The 18,679-nt window shown below is 39.8% G+C and overlaps 1 protein-coding gene across 3 annotated transcripts; it reads left to right on the top strand.

Annotated features, from left to right (window-relative positions):
- The first annotated feature begins 377 nt into the window (after positions 1 to 377).
- Positions 378 to 16,994, top strand: arrdc1a (arrestin domain containing 1a). Of its 3 annotated transcripts, XM_065963280.1 has the most exons (9): positions 378 to 558; positions 5,157 to 5,267; positions 5,747 to 5,797; positions 8,778 to 8,932; positions 9,418 to 9,600; positions 11,215 to 11,391; positions 12,435 to 12,966; positions 14,338 to 14,395; positions 14,667 to 16,994. In XM_065963280.1, exons 1-8 carry the CDS (start codon positions 441 to 443, stop codon positions 14,364 to 14,366), a joined length of 1,356 nt encoding a protein of 451 aa, XP_065819352.1. In that variant the 5' UTR covers positions 378 to 440; the 3' UTR covers positions 14,367 to 14,395; positions 14,667 to 16,994. The 3 variants fall into 3 exon arrangements, with proteins under 3 accessions (XP_065819352.1, XP_065819344.1, XP_065819340.1); XM_065963272.1 differs by having other exon boundaries at positions 14,338 to 16,994; XM_065963268.1 differs by lacking the exon at positions 14,338 to 14,395 and having other exon boundaries at positions 379 to 558.
- The last annotated feature ends 1,685 nt before the right edge of the window (positions 16,995 to 18,679 follow it).

Below are 18,679 nucleotides of genomic sequence, written 5' to 3' on the forward strand. Positions count from 1 at the left end.
GAAACCAGGGAGAGAGAGATTGGGGAGAACGTGCAGGAAGAGGGCCAAAGGTCGACCTAAACCCGGGCTGCCCGCTTGGAGGACCACAGCCTCCGTGCATGCTTGGGGCGCCACAAATCCACTCGGCCGTGATTTGTGATAAAAGAAGTGATAAAACTTCTATAAAGAAACAGGAAGTTCTTCTGTTGCTTTATTTTCAAAGTAAAACAAAAGAGAGACCTTGTGTTTGGTTATAAATATGCTTGAACCACACACAAAAAAACGATGTTTATAAAGATTTTGTATGCCATTTGTTTGCTTTCTTTAAACCCCCCCTTCTCTTCAACCCAGGAGCGCACGAGCGCCCGGGGCGGGGCCGGAGCGTCGTCAACGTGCTCGTTGTTAGGGCTGAGCGCACAGGTGAGCTGAGCTTCAGTCTCGCTGTGTGGATCAGGGGAAACATGGGGAAACTTCAAGAGTTTGAGATCACGTTTGACAAAAACAAAGAGGTGTACAGTGCGGGAGAGTCGATCTCTGGAACCGTGAAGATAAAGCTGGCTCATGCTCTGCTGTGTAAAGGTAAGAGAGGACTCACATCGGGAACATTTGTACACCTGGTGGGAAAAAGGCGCCGTCGCTAACAAGGAAGTGAGAGGTTTAACCTCGGAGGTTGCATAATGTGTAATTCAGGCCTTTCCCGCTGTGAGTTAAGTCTGGACATATTCTAAAAGAACATGAATGTTGGTTCTGATGGATTTTAAGAGGACATGCTGTATCTCACAGTCCTGCTGATTGATTGACTCCGGATTTCAGGGTTCTGCTCAGTAATAGTCTTCTCTCATAAATAGTCCTGGTTATAGCTCTTTGACAGTTCATGTCTTCAATTAATCACACAACCAATAAAATGACCATGTGCTTTAATTGATCTTGGAAAAAAAAACGTTTTAACCATGTGGAGATGGAGGCATTATCAGTCACTGACTTTGCACATTATCAGAAGTTAAAATAAAGTGTGGTTAATGATCTTGTACTGAAGACTGATCCCGTCAGAGAAATATTTAAAATGTCAAAATATATAGACAAAAGCAATTAAATTTAGTCATAGTCATGAAGTAAGATGCTTTAATGAAAGTAAATAGCATAATGTGTAAACAATTCAATTCAATTCAATTCAAAAAAACTTTATTTGTCCCCAGGGGGCAATTCAAATGTGAGAACATAGTTAACATGTGAGTACATAGTTAACATGTGAGTGTGCACATGACGGGAACAATTAGGTATCTGTTGCTTTTTACACATGAAGACGAACACACCTGTTTGTCTATTTATAAACTTTTGTACATCCACTTAATGCTAAAATCTGAACATAGAAATTACTTTAATACAGCTTCTAGCTTTTTTTTTAGGTCATATCGTTTTCAGGCTGTTGTATTCTTTTTATTATTCTTCAGTGTTTGAGTAGTCCTATTAGTGCGTGTGTTTGTGTGTGGCTGTTTGCAAAGTTTTGCCATCACCAGGGACAGTGGGGGTCCCACAGGCTCTGGCACCTTTGGGACCCCCTGATTTACTCCTCCAAAATCTTTGAGGTTAATTCATCCTCATCTCGACTTAGAGATGTCTTAGGATGAATACAAAAATAATGGAACCAACCTATAAAACAATACTAATACAGGATGAGTCATTCCATAAAGCTTAATCAATATAATCCCCATCCGCCAAACAATGTGAAGGAAGCCCTAAATTCACAGACAACATTAGCACTGATTGGCTGTATGGCAGCCCTGCGACATGTAACAGGAGTCTGTATCTCTTTGTCAGAGTTATCCCTGCATGCCTCTGTGGTCAGCTGATGTGCAGTCTGAGGTCTTTAGTCGTTGTTTATTTAATGTAGCCTACTGTATTCAGTGTATTGTGTAGTGATGCTCTTTGTGAGCGGTCAGAAGGACGTTGGAGCCAGTTTATTTTGAGTCACAACACAGGATCAGATAGCAGACAGGTGTTTGCTGACAACAGCTCTTAGTGGGACAAAAGGACAAAAGGTTTATGTGTTTGACAGGCATGGATTAAGACTAGTATTACACTGATTTTCTCAACTTATTCTTTTTGCTATTAAACCCCACAAACCAAGATTCTTGAGGGGACTTAGTGCATAGTGCATGTTGTGTCCCACCGATGACTGTCCAAAGATGAAAAAGAACAGATTTTCTGTGAAGTAAGAAAAGGAAAAGCAACAACTTCTCCTCTTTGAAGTCACAATTATTAAATCATTCAAACTATTAATCTGTTAACTAAACTGTTCCCAACTCAGACAGAATTTTTCCAGTTAAAGACTGTTCAACGAGAGGCAACAACCATCTATTCTAATATTTTTGAGTTAAGTACAAAAATCATTTAATGACTGGGCTAAAGAAAGCAAGCTGGTAATGATAATCTCTACAATCACTATAAACTATTGTTTTTAATGTTTATTCCAGCAGAAGAAGGATTCTATAATTAGTTTGCAGAAAACAGTTGCAGCTCGGCTCACAGCCCCCCAACTGAGCTGCAGAGCCTCAGTGGAGCACAGATTCTATATGATGTGAAACAGCTTTTTATTCAGTGTTTCACAGGTTGAAATACCAGATGTGTTTTTTATCAAGAGGAGGAAACCTCTGTGTTTAACTCAGCTCCCTCTACAAACAATGACTGGTCATATTAAGTCTTGTTTCATATGGTTTACAGCATGTCATGTTGTTACTAATATGTCCAAAGAGTCATCTATCACAAAGTTTAAAGGCACAAGCACCTGTTAATAATTGTTTCAGATTGAGGGCGCTGATGGCCTGGTGGTTTGTGGGGCTGTGGTCCTCCAGGTAGACGCCCTGGGTTCTAATCCGAACGATGTCTCTTTTTCCACATGGCATTCCCTGCTCTCTCTCTGTCCCTGATTTCTGACTCCATCCACTATCCTAGCTCTAATTAAAGGCATACAACACATGAGTAATTCAGGCCTCTCTCAAACAATCAAGAGACTTCTAAACAAGTCAAAGAACTTTAAAATCTCTCCTTAACACTCAGGGAGTCGGTGAAGGTGAGCTAAAACTGGGTGGATAGTTTGTCTCCCTTGCTCTATAAAAGCTTTCACAGCAGATTCTGAATTAATTGTGTTAATTGTTTTCAATTGTGTTAATTGGATTGTTTTGGACGACCGGTGAATAGAGCAGAACAATGGTCAAGTGTACTTGAAATAAAGTCATGATGAACAAGTTAGTCAACATCAGGTCGCTCATTATCACAAACTGAAACAAAAAAAAGGTCAAACTGGTAAAGGGAACTTGAACCGTGGAAGTGACGGACTATCAGAGCAGCATCTCATCCAAATGACCTTCTCTTGAACTTTAGGATATCAAGGGTTTTACTGTAACGAATGACAGAGTTGCAATCACAAAAAAAAAACGGTGTCAGAAAAAAGAAAGGTGTATAAATGTGACTAAAATCACAGAACTTTTGTGCAACTTCAACACAAGGTTTACAAAAGCTTTACAGATTCCCATGCTGGAGTCTAAACGCCCTAATCATGAAGTGACCCTTTCTCCTTGAGATCATTCTCAGCTGCTCTCTCTCTCTCTCTGTCTCTGTCTCTGTCTCTGTCTCTCTCTCTCTCTCTCTCTCTCTGTCTCTGTGTGGACTCGCTGACAGCAGCTTTCATGTGTTCAGGAGTTTCTGTTTGAGCTTTCTTGTTGGGGCTCTGGTCTGTTTGCATTCCTCTTCAGGTAGAGCCGGTTGGACTGTCAGCTTCACAGCGAGGCCGCCTCCCTGCAGGAAACAAAACTCTCTCACCTGGCAACAGTTTGAGTCCCTGATAAGTCGTGAGAGATAGGAGACACATTTTTCCCTCAGCAAACACTGACACCACATTTAAAAAAATAAAATTAAAAAAAAACGATCCAACTAAAATGATGAGAATGTTTCAGAGTTGTTCCACTGCCAATTCCAGGACCACTGTTTGTGTCCAGTACCATCTAAAATGCACTTTGGGTTACCTTATCTATCAGCCTCTCTGGAAACCGACTGCAGGTGAATTATTCTGTGACAATAATAAGGAATAGCTCCTTAAAAGTTTACTATTCAAATCATCAGCTGAGAAACCCCGGAGTTAATTTGCATCTCGCCTGTTAAATCTTTGCACACGTTTTCTTTTTAAACTCTACAGACTCCAAAAAACACATGTCAGTATTATTCCATCATGAGCTGCCCTGGCTTGTTTCTAAGAGCACACTCACACTACCGTGCCCAAGCACGCTTCAACCCTAAAGTCCAGTTTGTTTGACTAGTGTCAGTGCTCTGATCAGTACACCTCCGTGCTTAAGAACAGTACGGGACAACTTTTTGGCTAAGCCCCCTTAGTCCTCATCTTAAAAGCAAAGAAGAAGTATATATTGGACTCCTTCAGCATCATCATTCATGGTTGGAGAAAGTTTTGGAGAAAGTTTTCCCTGGTTTGGTTCCCTGAATTCCGATAACAGAAATATTCTTGCATCAACATCCTGAGATATTTTCAACCAAAGAGTCACTTTATACTTTGTGTCAGCAGATTGTGATTCCTGGTGGAGGCTTTTTTATCACCATTCTAATTCTCATAAATCAGTTTCCTCATCTTTAGATAATCTCAGGTTCAAGTTCACCATCATCATGGCCCATATTTCCTGTTTTCCTTTTCTTTTTCAGAGAACAAACACTTGTTCACAGTTTGGTCAAACAATGAAACTATAAATCAACCCACACATATATATTTTCCATCCCTATGAGATATAGATATTTCATTCTCAAGTGTTATCCCACTGTTTGATGTTGGATTTACAGACAGAAAATGTCCAAACTTAATTGTCTTTATGAACATACATTTGATCATGATCAAATATTTAGATTCTTGATGGTGTGGCGATTTCTAAGAAGTAACTTCTGTCGAGATCAAGGTCATCTGTCTTGAAATCATTTCTTTGGTAACAGAACAGCCTGGATTTGTATAACTATGTGTGCTTTCACTGCCTCCTCTTTCTTCTCTCTTTGTGATTCTGCCCAGGGAGGAAATCAGTTTAACTGCCTCTCCCTAACGATCAAATTTGCTTATGAAAAAGTGTTTCATGCTTCAGCTGGCTAAAAGATGTAGTCTGATATCTTTGTGTTCTCATCTGCAGCCATCAAAGTGAACTGCAATGGTTTCTGTGGCATCACCAGTAAGGTAAATGACACGACATGGACGATGGAGGAGCAGTACTTCAACAGCTCCGTCTCTGTTGCAGACAAAGGTACGTAAGTGATCCAAAGAGTTTGCTCCATTCTGCATACTGTCCCTTACATGAAAAAGCCAATCATATGGAGAGTCCTGTCACTCTGAAGAGGTGGGGGGTCTCCAATGCATTGATTGTTATTGAATTAACAGTCGGTTAACCTCTTGGTGAGCTACAGATAGCTCGCTACCAAAGTGTTGGAGACCCCTGCATTCCAGAAAGTACTTTGTCTTTGATGCTTGCTTCTTTATTTTTTCTTAATGAACAAGGTGAACAAACCCTCAAGATTTTTAAACAAAAAACCTGTGGCAAAATGTTTATGTTGCGTAAACATTGTGAAAAGTTAAAGTACCCAGGATGAAAATATAATAAGTTCCCATTTTCCGCTGTGGATTCTGTGTGCAGCCCTGAGGCAGTTCAGCCTGGTGGGAAACAGCAGAGTGATTGTTCCTGTTTCCACTGACGGATTTTATCTGTGCTCTTTGTTTCCCTTGCAGGAACCCTGAAAGAGGGAGAACACACTTTCCCCTTCAAGTTTCTCATACCAGGTAGGAGCATGGACTGATGGGATTAACTCTTGTCGCTCACTGTCTTTTTTTCTGTTTGGGTGTTTTTACCCCGACATCTCTGCGCCTGACAGACGAGCCCTGGCATGTTGATATTTACCCTCATTTGCTTACAGTTTGGGATGGGACTCTTATCCCATCATTCACTGGGGCTTATGAGTGTTGTGTAAAACATTTGCTTGGATTTCCAGTATTTTGTTTGAGCCAGTTTAAAATGTAAAGTTCCCATGAAATCCAAATAGATACACGTATTACGTTTTTTTCATCTTGCACTGATGTCGCTAATCTGCAAGTATCTGAACCAACACTGACAGAAGAGTAAATATAAGATAATATCAGCACGTATTGGTTTGTGCCTTACTTTCTCAGCCTTTGCCATCTTTGCGTTTTGGAGCCCTAGGTGACAAAGTTTGGGTAAAAAAATGGATTTGAAGCCATGAGAGGGTTTGCATATGTTCAATAGTTTAGTTATTGACAACAGAAGCTAAAATGTTGTTAGCAAGGTGCATCCATAATTCATTGTTACTGTAAAATAACATTTAAGGCACTAATATTGGCTTGCAAAAAACAGACTTTGTACAAATGGTCTCACTGAAATTTTAACAGCCATCTCCTCAGTGTGTTTTTGGACAACTAAAGTGAACACAACACATTTTTCAGGTCACCTTGGTAGAGACTTTACATATAAATATTAAATTAGCAAAATTAACATCATGCTGCTTTAACCAAAACATGAACAAAAATAGAGATCCAAGTCCTAATTCACAAAGAATGGATTGTGGCCAGTAATAGCTCCAAAATGTGTGCATCATTTGCTTCCGCTTTCTGCTCCATCTAATTAACAAAGCTGTAGCGCTGATGATTTTTATGCACAAACACGCTCATAAATGTGTTCTGCCATGTGCAGTTTGCGCTTGTTTTGTCGTCTGGATGTGATGAGAAGCTTTCTGCACGGGGCTTCACTCTCACGCTGACAGAGCTGAATTTTGTCCATATAAAGATGATGCCCCGGTGTTTGTGAATTAGACGCTTTTTGAAAATTAGGCTGATTTGCATACGACTTGCATAATAGCTCATATAAATACACACGAACAGCTCCACCGCACAGAGACGCTGTTTGTTCTGCAGGACAGTTAGGGTTGCATTTAACCCTTTGTGGGGGTCCCGAGGGCAACAGCCTCTACACATGGGGCATGCTTACTAACCTCAAGGCCACCCCCTCCCCAGACGGTGTCTTTTTGACTCATTTGCACAGGTCTAGCTGGCGCAAAAGCTGCTCAATCCTATTGTGAATCAGGCCCTGAGTTCATGAACTCATGAGGAAAATGTTTACTGAGATAATAATACAAGTAAAAACAATGCTAATTTTGTAATAAACTTGCCCCCTACTGGCCATAAGAAAGAATGAAAGTTAAAGACACTTCTACATTGGCTCTTTTAGACCCTAAGGGTGCTGCCTCCACTTCGTCTCACGCACAGGACGTATGAGCTAGCTGGCAATTATCCATCATCATTGTGTTTTATTTTAAATGCAGTCACAGCCTGTGCTGTTAGCCCAACTATATCTGTGATGAGTCTCTTTGAACATTTCTGTTGCAAATGTGCAAAATCAAATAGCACTCTGTTAGCTAAAGGGTTGAGATAATCTGACAGGTCATAAACATACCCTGAGCTTTCAATATATCTGGAAGAGAAAACTAAGGCAAACAGCAAGATGAGAACTGTTGGGTGAATGATTTAAAGACATGAACTGTTGTCTGTAATTGTTCTTACTTGACATATGTGTCCCTCCCGATTTTTATTGCTGTTGGTCTTTACAGTTGCTGATAAATCGAGAACAATCTGTCAGATTTAGTCATTTCTGAGATTCAGAACTATTAACTTTAGATAGAAAATGTGCTATGTCATTTGAGTGTGACAGTGACGCCAGGCAACATGGCCACCGTGTGAATATGGTCAAAAAAAGCATTCAAATAAAACAATAGAAGGGTGCATCTCTCGTGTCAATTCTCCTCAAGATTTTCATCTGTCACCTGCATTTCCCGTCACCTGTAGTCCAGAGTGATGTCAGTCGTCGTCACTTTGTTCCACTTACTCATAACAGAGCAATCTGAAGACACTCCCTGATGACGTCGGCACATTTTAGATGGACAGTTACGCAATTAGAATGCTGTTTCAAAACCATGACTTGATATTCTTAGATGGTTAGATACTGTATTATTAAGTATTACCTCCATATTTTTAAACTGTTTTAAAAATCTTCACAAGCTTAAACAAATTATAAGATGAGGAAATGGTTAAATGAGATCATAAAAAACACAAGTGTGTTCAAATTTTGTCATAAATAACTTTTGATGTATAGTTTATGTCCTTAAAGCCATTTCAGCTCCAAGTCTACACACACAGGTTAAAATGTTTTAAATTGTGTAATTTTAGGAAGTTTTATTTTGAGACAGGTTTACGGACATGTGTACACCTCGCCTCTTATTTCCAATTAACGCATTGCTTCCATGGCTATTTGTGTTCCAACACAGTCAGCCCATGTGTTTAGCATTTATGAGGCCACTTATCTTTAAAAAAACAAAAAACAACAATCTTGGATGCAGTCTGACGAGAGGAGCAACACTGAAACTCAAAAGCAACTAAACCGGTCTGTTTGGTCTTGGAGATCTAAAAACATAACATAACATGAAAAGTCTGAGTGTTTTAACCACAGGAGCGACAGCAAACTCTCTGGAGTCTTATTCATGTGTTAAAATAAAAAGTCTGAAAACAAAATGTGGGAAAGAAAAAGACTGAAGTTACTGTAGAGCGCTGTTCTTTAAACTTTGAGGAACAGGATTTGGCTGTTATGTAATACAATCCAATTGTCTGCCAAGAATTCCATTGCACTGTTATCATACAGCTTAATGAATTCCTTTTGTATATCCTGACTAATACTTATTTAATTTCTTTCCCACAGAAACGGCTCCAACATCTTTCGAAGGAAACTACGGTCGGATCGTTTACAGAGTGAGGGCTTTCATCGACACTCCGCGGTTTGCAAAGGACTACAACACAGAGAAACCTTTCTACATGCTACGACTTCTAAACCTGAATGAAGTGCCAGACGTATGGGTGAGAACACCGTGACCCACATCTTTTATAGTCCATCCTACACCGTTCAGAACAACACAAGATGCACACGTTGGTCTTCAGAGTTTAAAACACTGCCGACAATTATTTCAAGTCAAATGTATTTATATAGCACATTTAAAACAGCATGAGCTGACAAAAAGTGCTGCACAGACGGAGACCAGAACCTGGGCCGCCCACTTGGAGGACTACAACCTCCATACATGGGGTGCGCACATTGACCACTGTGCCACCAGCGCATGGAAATCTACTCTGAAAGTCGCATATTTTACCTTAAAGCGCAAGTCATGCGTCTTCTTTTCACACATTGACATGTATTGTGAACCGATGAATCACCAAGATAAAAATCCTGCACTTACCTCCTCTGTCTGAGAACTAAAAATAAATGATTTGTTGAATTCTTCCACTTAAATGTGGAGTATTGTCAGTCTTTATTGACCCCATGCTCTTATACTCTCACCGTGCAGGGAACCTCTTCGTCTGCAGTGACTCAGCAGTTCACCTACATGCTGATGAAAACGGGCACCATTGTCCTGAAGGCTCAGGCTGACATGAAGGGTTACACACCGGGTCAGATCATCCAGGTGACTGCCTTAATCCACAACCAGTCAGGGAAGAACACAGGCAACATGGCCGCCAGTCTGATGCAGGTAAACACTTTTTACAGCCTCTAAATACACCTGTGAGTGGGCAGGTTGTTTCCAGAATTAAAACACTAAAACATACTAAGTCAAAGGACTATTTACAAATCTTAGTATTTATTGGAACCTCCTTTACAAAGCTATCAAATGCTAACACTATAAATGTATTTATAATGTGTAGATACCATTTGATACTGTTCTTTGTTCTGTTTATGTTCATTTGTGCACTAAGCAAGTTATCTTTGTGAAATATCAATATTTGCTGTTACCTTTGCACGTTAACACAGAACTATGTGTGTTTATAACCAGGCCTCTTATTGTGTGAACTAAACACACCACGAGTCTGTGAGTCAAAAAGAAAACTGAACAAGGTAGCCTGAAGAAGCTGAGTTTGTCTACAGCTGCTGGGTTGGGTTTATATTAGAATAGGATTCAATCTCACAGAGTCTGTATTAATGAAAACAACAGAAATGTGTCAGTCTGCTGTAGAGCTTTTCTCCCACAGCAGTCCTAATTCTTAGAAAAACAAGGTGTCATGAACTGGCTCAGTGAAGTGACAAAGAAGGGTATCACACATGAAACAAGGTTTAAAGAAGGGTGATTTATTATTTAACTAAACAATCACCCCCCGTACAGTGTGTGCCAGTGATTACAATAACTAATCAGACTTATTTGTTTTTTTTGTGCCAGGCTGTAAACATGTTTATTTATGCTGTAAAAACGGCGGTGGTGCGACTCAGGATGGACTCGGGTGTACTCAGTTAACTGATATCCTTCCTGACTCCGCCTACTGTCTGCCAAGCTCAGGAAACCAAAACAACCAAATACATTCAGACAGAGGGCGGGACGTCACACGAGGAATATAAAACTGTATATTACATTTCTGCAAGATCTACAATCTGTGTGGTGAAGTTCATGTTTTTGTTCAATGGAGTTTGGGTGTGATTATTTCGGATTCAGGAATGCCACATTTGTTTTACCTGGAAAGGCAGACCCTCCAGGTGTATGTATGACAGCACAAGTGGCCTAGGTATGCGGACAGATTTGGATTTTTTTTTTAAATTCTTATTCTCGTTCAGTTGTGATCGAAGATGGATAAACTAGTTTCTGAACTCACTCTCTACTTCTGGTGTTTGTGCTGCATGAGGCGCTCTGCAGGTGATCACAGAGGGAGAGAAGGAAACGTCCAGTGTAACATCCTCCTCCTTTAATGAAATGATTGTGGTGTGCCATCTCATTTTTTAACATGAAACTTATAAATCTGTTGTATTTGTTTTGTGCTGCTGCTTGCTGCCAATGTTTTTCATTGCTATAATAACGGCAATGTTTGGGCGTCTTTATAAAACGTACAGCTGATGATTAAAGGAATTCTGCCGGTCTAACAGTTCTTGTGTTTCTGCACTGTTCTAAAGTTCATTAAAGTTTTCAATTTAAAACATCACTAACCATGTTGTTTTGCGCTGTTCCATCTCCTCTAACCTCTCGAAGATATGCTGCAATATGGAGATTAAAGCGGCACCAATGACTCTTTATACAACCCAGTGGATCAATAGGATTATGTCATTTCCCAAATAATCTTGATAAAGGTTTCTTACCATCCCTCATGCCTATTTGTGTTTTCAGAGAGTGACGTATGAGATGAAGAGGCCGGTGCATGATTTGAGGACGATAGCGGAGGTGGAGGGAGGTGTGGTGAAAGCTGGTAAGGAGGTGGAGTGGAAGGAGCAGATCATCATTCCTCCTCTTCCTCAGTCCTCCCTCGTTGGCTGCGATCTTATTAAGATTGAATATTATGTCAAGGTAAGATCATCGTCTCTCATACGATCAGCAGTGTTTGTCTTTATCGTGTTATAGGCTGTGGTTGTTTAGTTGCTGCCCCATGTGGTCTTGCATTTGTTTTCCTGTGAATGTGAAAGAAGTTTTATGTGTTGATCTTGTGTCTAAAATAGCACCTCAATCACTTTCTGAAAAAAATCACACAACAGCAATATAACAGATCCAACCAGTGTCCTCCAAAGGTCAAGTTTTGAAAGCACCATTCATAATTTTTTTTTTTTAAAAGCACAGTACCAAAACCAACAAGTTATCCACAATTATCTCAAATCAAACAGGGTAACATAAGTACGATGACAAACCCAAGATTATAAATGACTGACGTTTTCTTAAATTTCTGTATCATGTTTGTAAAATACCTTGTGTTATACAATTTTCACATTGGCTATGTGGCTTGTAGCTGTAGCCACAACGCTTACCAACACCAAGCGGAGGTGTCATAAATAACAGCAGAACACCTGATAGTTCATGTGCTTTGATGAAGGGCTTTTAATGTAATATTTTGTGGACTTTTCTTGGAGATGGGTATTGGATAATGGGAGTTTTTATTTTTGTATCAAGCAGCAAAAAAACCCTTATTGGATTAACATTATGTTTCTTATGTATGCCAAACAAAAAAAGACCCCACTAGCTTTCTCCATTTTGAGAAAATTTGAAAAAAATATTTCCCTCCATGGCCACCATAGTCATTTAAACTGTAATGCACTCTGGATATTGACTTCAAATTGTTCCTTTGTTCTTCTTAAAGACAAATGGGAAAAGCTCACACACCTTCGTGAGTGTCGTCTGTTAAGCTTTTTTAATTTTGAGCTGTGCACAATGTTAGTGAAGGAGACAATAATGAAGAAGTTAATTTCAGTGTAGATCAGAGTGAATTCAGTCAGAGAGGTGAGGAGGCGAGAGTGAGGCTGATATACTGTGTGTTTACTATAGTCCAATGTTTCCATTGTAATTCATCAAATACAATATGTGTCTTTTGGATAACATAATGATTTCCTCTTCTTTATCAGGTCAGTCTGAAGTCTCCGGATGTCTCGTTGACGTTACCCATCCACATCGGGAACATCTCACTGGACAAAAAACTGCGCTCTTCCAAAAAAGCAGCTCCGCCTTCCTCCTCCAGAGATGAAGCTACACCAGCCCCCGTCGCCACCCCCGACATCTCCATCTCCACCTATGAAACCACCCCCACACTGCCACCTCGCCCTGCCCCTAAACCCGCCCCCCGTCCCACCCCGCGGTCCCGGATGTCCTCCCATAATTCCCCCAGCGCTCCCCCAGCTGATTACCAGCAGGGGGCCGAAGGCGGATCTCCGATGAACGACGGGTACCCCAACAAGCGCCAGTCTCAGCTGGTGTCGCCCAACGCCTTCAGCTACGCCCCCGGCCTCTTCTTCCCCCAGAACCAGCAGCAGAACGTGCCTGGTACAGTACCGGGTGGGTCCCCAGGGGCCACAGCTCCATACCCAACTGGGGGGGCCGTTGCCATGCCAACACCAAACATCCTGCCTCCCGACTACGGCACCTCATCTTATCCACACGGTTAGTTTGCACACTTACTCTGCACCATTTAGAAATTTAGAACGGATGTACCTGAAGAGAAACAAAGGACTTAGTTTAATTCTGAATTCTCGCGGGCTGTGGGTCCGTACTTCACAACTGTCACTCACTGAGAGCTCAACTACTGTACAGACAGCTAGCAGGACTCCAAACTCCACATGGTGAAAACAGATGGTAGTGTTGTAGTCAAGACCAGACTAACTGAGACCAAGACATACTCAAGACCACAGTGCTCAGAGACCGAGACAAGACAGAGACATTTAGGACCGAGTCAAGACCAAGACCAAGAGAGGGCGAGACTGAGACAAGAACAAGACCATAAATGTCACTGAAAAATCTTCATCTTGTGTGCAGCGGGTGTGTCACTCACTTAAATCATAACACAGGGAAGGTTGCGGCCTTAACTTGGAGATAAAAATCAAACGACAAATGAATTGAAGTTGTTTGTTCTGATAGAAAGGGGTGTTTTCCTTCTAATCACAGTAATGAAGTGGAACAAATAGCCTGTCAGTGGTGGTCTTTACCGGTCTTAAAATCTGAAGTCCGCCCAGTCTGAGGCCAAGACAAGACCGAGTAAAAATGCTTTTGATTTCCGAGATGAGACGGAGACCTTCAAAAAGTTGTCTCCAGACCGGTCTTGAGACCAAGACCAATTTGGAGTACTACAACACTAACAGATGGTACCAGAAGACCTACACAGCTGCACAGAAACTGCACATTGTGGACTTTGCTGAACACAGTATAAATCACCACGCAGGAAGACAGTTAAAATAATTTTCCCCTCTCGGAAACACCATAAAACAGAAGCCAATTCATACACACGAACAAACATACATACATTCCTGGACAAAATTTCAGCAAAGCTTAATGGCAATTTTTATTTCCTCTAGAATGATTTTTGACAGACTTGTATCTGTCCTTGTTTGGGCAATTTAGTGGAGGAACTCAGGTAGCTCTCCTCCTCTCGTACATATTTGATAGTACACATTTGTCACTTCAAGAACAAACACAAGCTCTGCAGAGAAACAGAGAGAGAGTCATTCTCTGCCATTTTGCCCCTCATGTAAGAGGTTGTGGTGCAAACCCCTCTTGTTTAATTTCAGAGCAGATGTTTTTGTTTTCAGATGATGTTTTCTTCGATCTATATTTCTAGTACACAAACTAGTCCCTTCTCCCTCCTCATTCTGTGGGAAGCATGTCTGTGAACTGCAACTTAAAGCAACAGTATCTAGGAATTTGGTTTGGAGCGCTTTGGCGCCCACTATAGGCCACTGAGTGCAACTGCACTGTTTCAAGACACTCATTTTGCTGTTTCGCCAACCCCTCTTAGACTGTGCATTTGTTTACAAGCAGAGGGTGACGAAGCCAGTAAGACGTTGTGAGAAGCTAAACAATCATGTCGGCTGACAAGGTACAGTAATATTAATGGATTTACCCCAAACATGACTCTGCAAGCGTCTTCAGCCCATTGTTTACAAACTGTTTGCAGTTACCCAGCGTATGGAAACCCTCTACTAATGTCATAAAATACAGTAAAAGCAAAATCCAACCATAGATGCCCGGTGGTTAAGGGACCCCGAGTCTATACGACCCAAAAATATCCCAAAACAATGAATGATAAAAGTATTAACTGTGTGATATATAACAGAGGGTTTGTGCATGTCTGACTGTTTGTGTTACAGAGGCGCCTCCTTCTTATGACGAGAGCTGCAACACATGAAGAACCAGAAAATGTCCTCCAGGATGACGATCAGTTCAACCTAAAATCAAACAAAAGCTTGAGCTCCAGCTGTAGTTCCAGTCATTTTTAAACCAAATTCTAAGTTTCAAGTTTTATAAATGTCACTGAATCAAGATGTTGATTTGGAACTACAGTCAAATAACCCTCAGCTCTGTTGCCCAGTGAACAAGGAGCCTCTCTCATAATCCCACTGGAGTTATTCTTAACTTGTTTTGTAAGTTTTAGCACTTTGAAAGAAAGGACAGATGAGGAGATAATGCTTAGTTTTATGTGCTGATCTTTGTGTTTTCAGTTTTTTAGGAATCCCGTCATTGGCGTCTGTGATGTCACATTTTATGTAAAAAAAAAAAAAAAAAAATCTGCAAAGCAAACCATCTCATTTATTGTTTCCGAAGCCTGTTGATAATTAACCCGAGGATTTATCTTATTGTTAACCTTTATCCTTTTAGGCGTTTTAATTTGAATGATTAAAACTGAGTGGATGGTTTGCTTTGGAAAGATCTCTTTTATTTACCTTTGATCAGCTTTTTTTTATGTTTTTATGGCTGTGAAAAAAATCAAGACTTAAAGGTCACATATTATGCAAACTTCACTCCGCAGTGTTTTTCTAACACTAATATGTGTCTCTAGTATGTCTACAAACCCCCCAGAGTCCATCACCATCCTCTCCGTCTTTTGACCTGTCACATATTATGCAAAATACACTTTACCATGTTTTTCAAACACGTGTCCCTAGCCTGACCACAAACCGTCCATCCTCTCCGTCTTTTGCCTGCTCCACTTTTCAGAAAATGTGTGCTCAAACAGGCCGTTTGGTGATTTTCCCTTCATGACATCACAAAGGGCAGTAGCCCCTCCCCCAGGTGGGTGACACTCCCACAGCTAGGTGTTTGTTCTGCCACCTGAGTCTGCCTTCCCACCGTAAAGAGTTGGGTATGGAGTAAAAAAGCCAGAGTTACACCCTCTCCTATAGAGAGGGCGTGGTCAGACACAGCTCATTTACATATTTAAAGGTACAGACACAGAAACAGCCTGTTCTGAGCAGGGCTGAAATAGAGGGGTTTATAGACATGATCAAATACAGGATCAGAGTGGATTTATAACAAGAACCTTCAGAGACAAGTTTTGGGGAGCTCTGAGACTTATTTACACTGGTTGAAAAGGAGATTCATATGTGACCTTTAACTCAATGTTGACATGCACATATAGTAGGTTTTTCTGACCAGCTGCAATCCTTGTTTACAATATTTCCACAACAGTTCAGTAGTTCAGGTGACTATAGATATCCAAACATGTTCTTAAAATAAAGATAATGAAGTTAAATGTGATAAGTCAAACAACATTTTTTTTAACTTTAAAAACGAGTAAAAATGCAGTTTAAGACGTCCAGAATTAATTTTATTCATTAAGGCTTAGTTATCATAAAGCTGCAATACAAACAAGGAAATGACACTTAGACAAAAAACAAATTGATATATATACGATTATATTGTATACAAGTGGTCATAACTGATTTTATACAGCAAGAAAAATAAATTGCACAAGTCGAAATATGGAAGATGTGCTGTGTGACCATATCCTAAATAGATATTGATGTTTTTTTTACCCAACATCCCTAAAGTTTGTTTTACGTTCGACATGCCTGAACTGTGAAACTACATCAACATAAAGGACCAACCTTTTTTTTTTACAACATCCTGCGATAGTTGATATCTTCTACTATTCAAAAAGGAATAACTGAAATCAATAATTAATCCAAAACATTTTTCTTTTTTAACATTTTTGAATGATTATAATATTTCTACATTTGGAGAAATATATTTGTAATATGCCAAATGTGTTTGACCTTTAACCTTCAGACTGAGACTCCCCTTATAAATGATAATAAAACTGGTGAAAGTTGCTTATGATCAGCTCTCCAGATTAAATGTTAAGAAGCTCATCATAGACTTCCTTTTGAGAAATGCCTCTGTTTACTATAATTCTCTTCTCTTTGTTTTGTATATATGTAGGTTATATTGTTTTTCTCCTGCTGAATGGTTCTTAGTCCCTACTTTTTTAAGTTGCTGTAAATGAACGCAGAATCACTTAAGGTGTTATTTTTATTCCTTTCTTCTTGTTGTTCACATTATTTATCATAATCAGAGAGTTCTGTGAATATGTCTTCATATTACTTGATCATGTTAAATACATCAAACACGCAGAAGGTCAACATTTTATTTATTTATTGTTTTGATTGATCTGGATTTCAATAAAACTGTAAAAACTGCCATTGTGTTTCTGTCCTCTGCAGCGTATCAACGCCCTTCTTTCAATCCCATCAAGAGCAACTTCTTTGTGTTCAAGGCTTTAACAGATTTATTTAAAGGCAGGTTTGGCTATTTGACTACTCATAACGGTCAATGACAAACTCCCAGTAAACTCCGTCATCAGTGGCGCGCTTTGAGTGACGGGTTAGTGCACGTAAGGGGTAGAGAGCGAGCAGGGAGACAGGGAGGCGTCTGATTGGTTCATCAGATTGGTACCTTGTGGCAGACATTGGTCGAAGTTTGTACATAACAACTGCTACAGATGACAGATTTTCTTCATTCCTTTTTCAGAGCACATGAGTTATTAATATCTGTCAGGACCTAAAGACAATTTCAACCAAAATCTTAAGAAGTATATCTGGAGAAAATGACCAACCCTGCCTTTAACATTTTATTATAATTACCATAAACATGAACAGATTCCTCTGGCCTGATGATGGTGCTTAAAAAGTCATTTAAGTGGTCTGAGGTTTTTTCTTCTACAAAATGAACCCATGAGGCTGTAGCAGAAATTTGAGTTGAGTGAACAACAATACATCACAGTGAAAGCAGAGCACATCTACGTAGGTGTGTGCATATTTTATTCAAAGGCATTGACTTTCAGTTTGAAGGCTTGACTTGTTGGTTTCATGTTTTAATGAACACTTACCCGCTGTCTTTCTGTGCTGATCTCAAAGATGTAAAGATCTTTTGACTGGTACTGCAGAATATTTTATGTATTATGTATCGTGAGCATAAACAACATAGTATATATATATAATATCTTTCTTCTTTTTGTACTTTTTTCTCTTTCACCTTAATAATACGTGACTCGTACCAAGGTGCATTTTATTAAGCACTCAGAGAACACAATAGAGTAATTTCTTTTCAATATTTCAATTTTGTGCTATCCACTCTCTGATTGACCACGTTTGTTTCTCAGATGTAGTTACTTGTTTTTTTAAATTACTTTACTATGGTAGCCCTGAAGGTCAACTGTGCAAATATTTCATGATTGCGAAAAATATTTAATGAAACACAACATTTTAAAAAACGTTAAAAAAAAATTCATGGACTGCGAATTATATTTCACTTGCTGCAAGTGAAATATATTTTGCAGTCCCTGAATTTTTTTTATATTTGCACAGTTGAGCTTCATGGCCACCGTACTTTACAGATGAAGAAACTAGTGTCAAATACTGACAATGCTTTCAATTCTACATTTAAATTAAACTCTCTAAAAACTAAACTCTGTTGCACATGTGACATTAAATGAGATAATAAAGTACATGTTTTCTGATTCTTGTTATTTGCTCGTGTAAAATGTTTAATACAAGACCTTTGAAGAACTTGTAGTGGAGGACTTAGGACTCCTGTTAAGCCAGTTACAGTATGATGACACCTTCTGGAGGCTGCTGAGTGCAGCACATGTCTAATCTGCATCAGTAAACCTGGTAAAAAATAAATAAATAAATAACCTGAGTGGCCTTTGTGATATTTTGACTTTTATATTGTGACCTGTTATGCTGATCCCCATCTTATAACTCACATATGGTGTTACAATGCTGGATGCCCATACTAAACGTGGACCAAGTTCCAGATCATGAGGTAAACGTTTGATGAAGTAATCCCAGGATAAGTCTGCAGAGGGTGCTGAATGGCTGAA

This window comes from Labrus bergylta, chromosome 2, assembly GCF_963930695.1.
Source record: "Labrus bergylta chromosome 2, fLabBer1.1, whole genome shotgun sequence".
Taxonomy (NCBI): domain Eukaryota; kingdom Metazoa; phylum Chordata; class Actinopteri; order Labriformes; family Labridae; genus Labrus; species Labrus bergylta.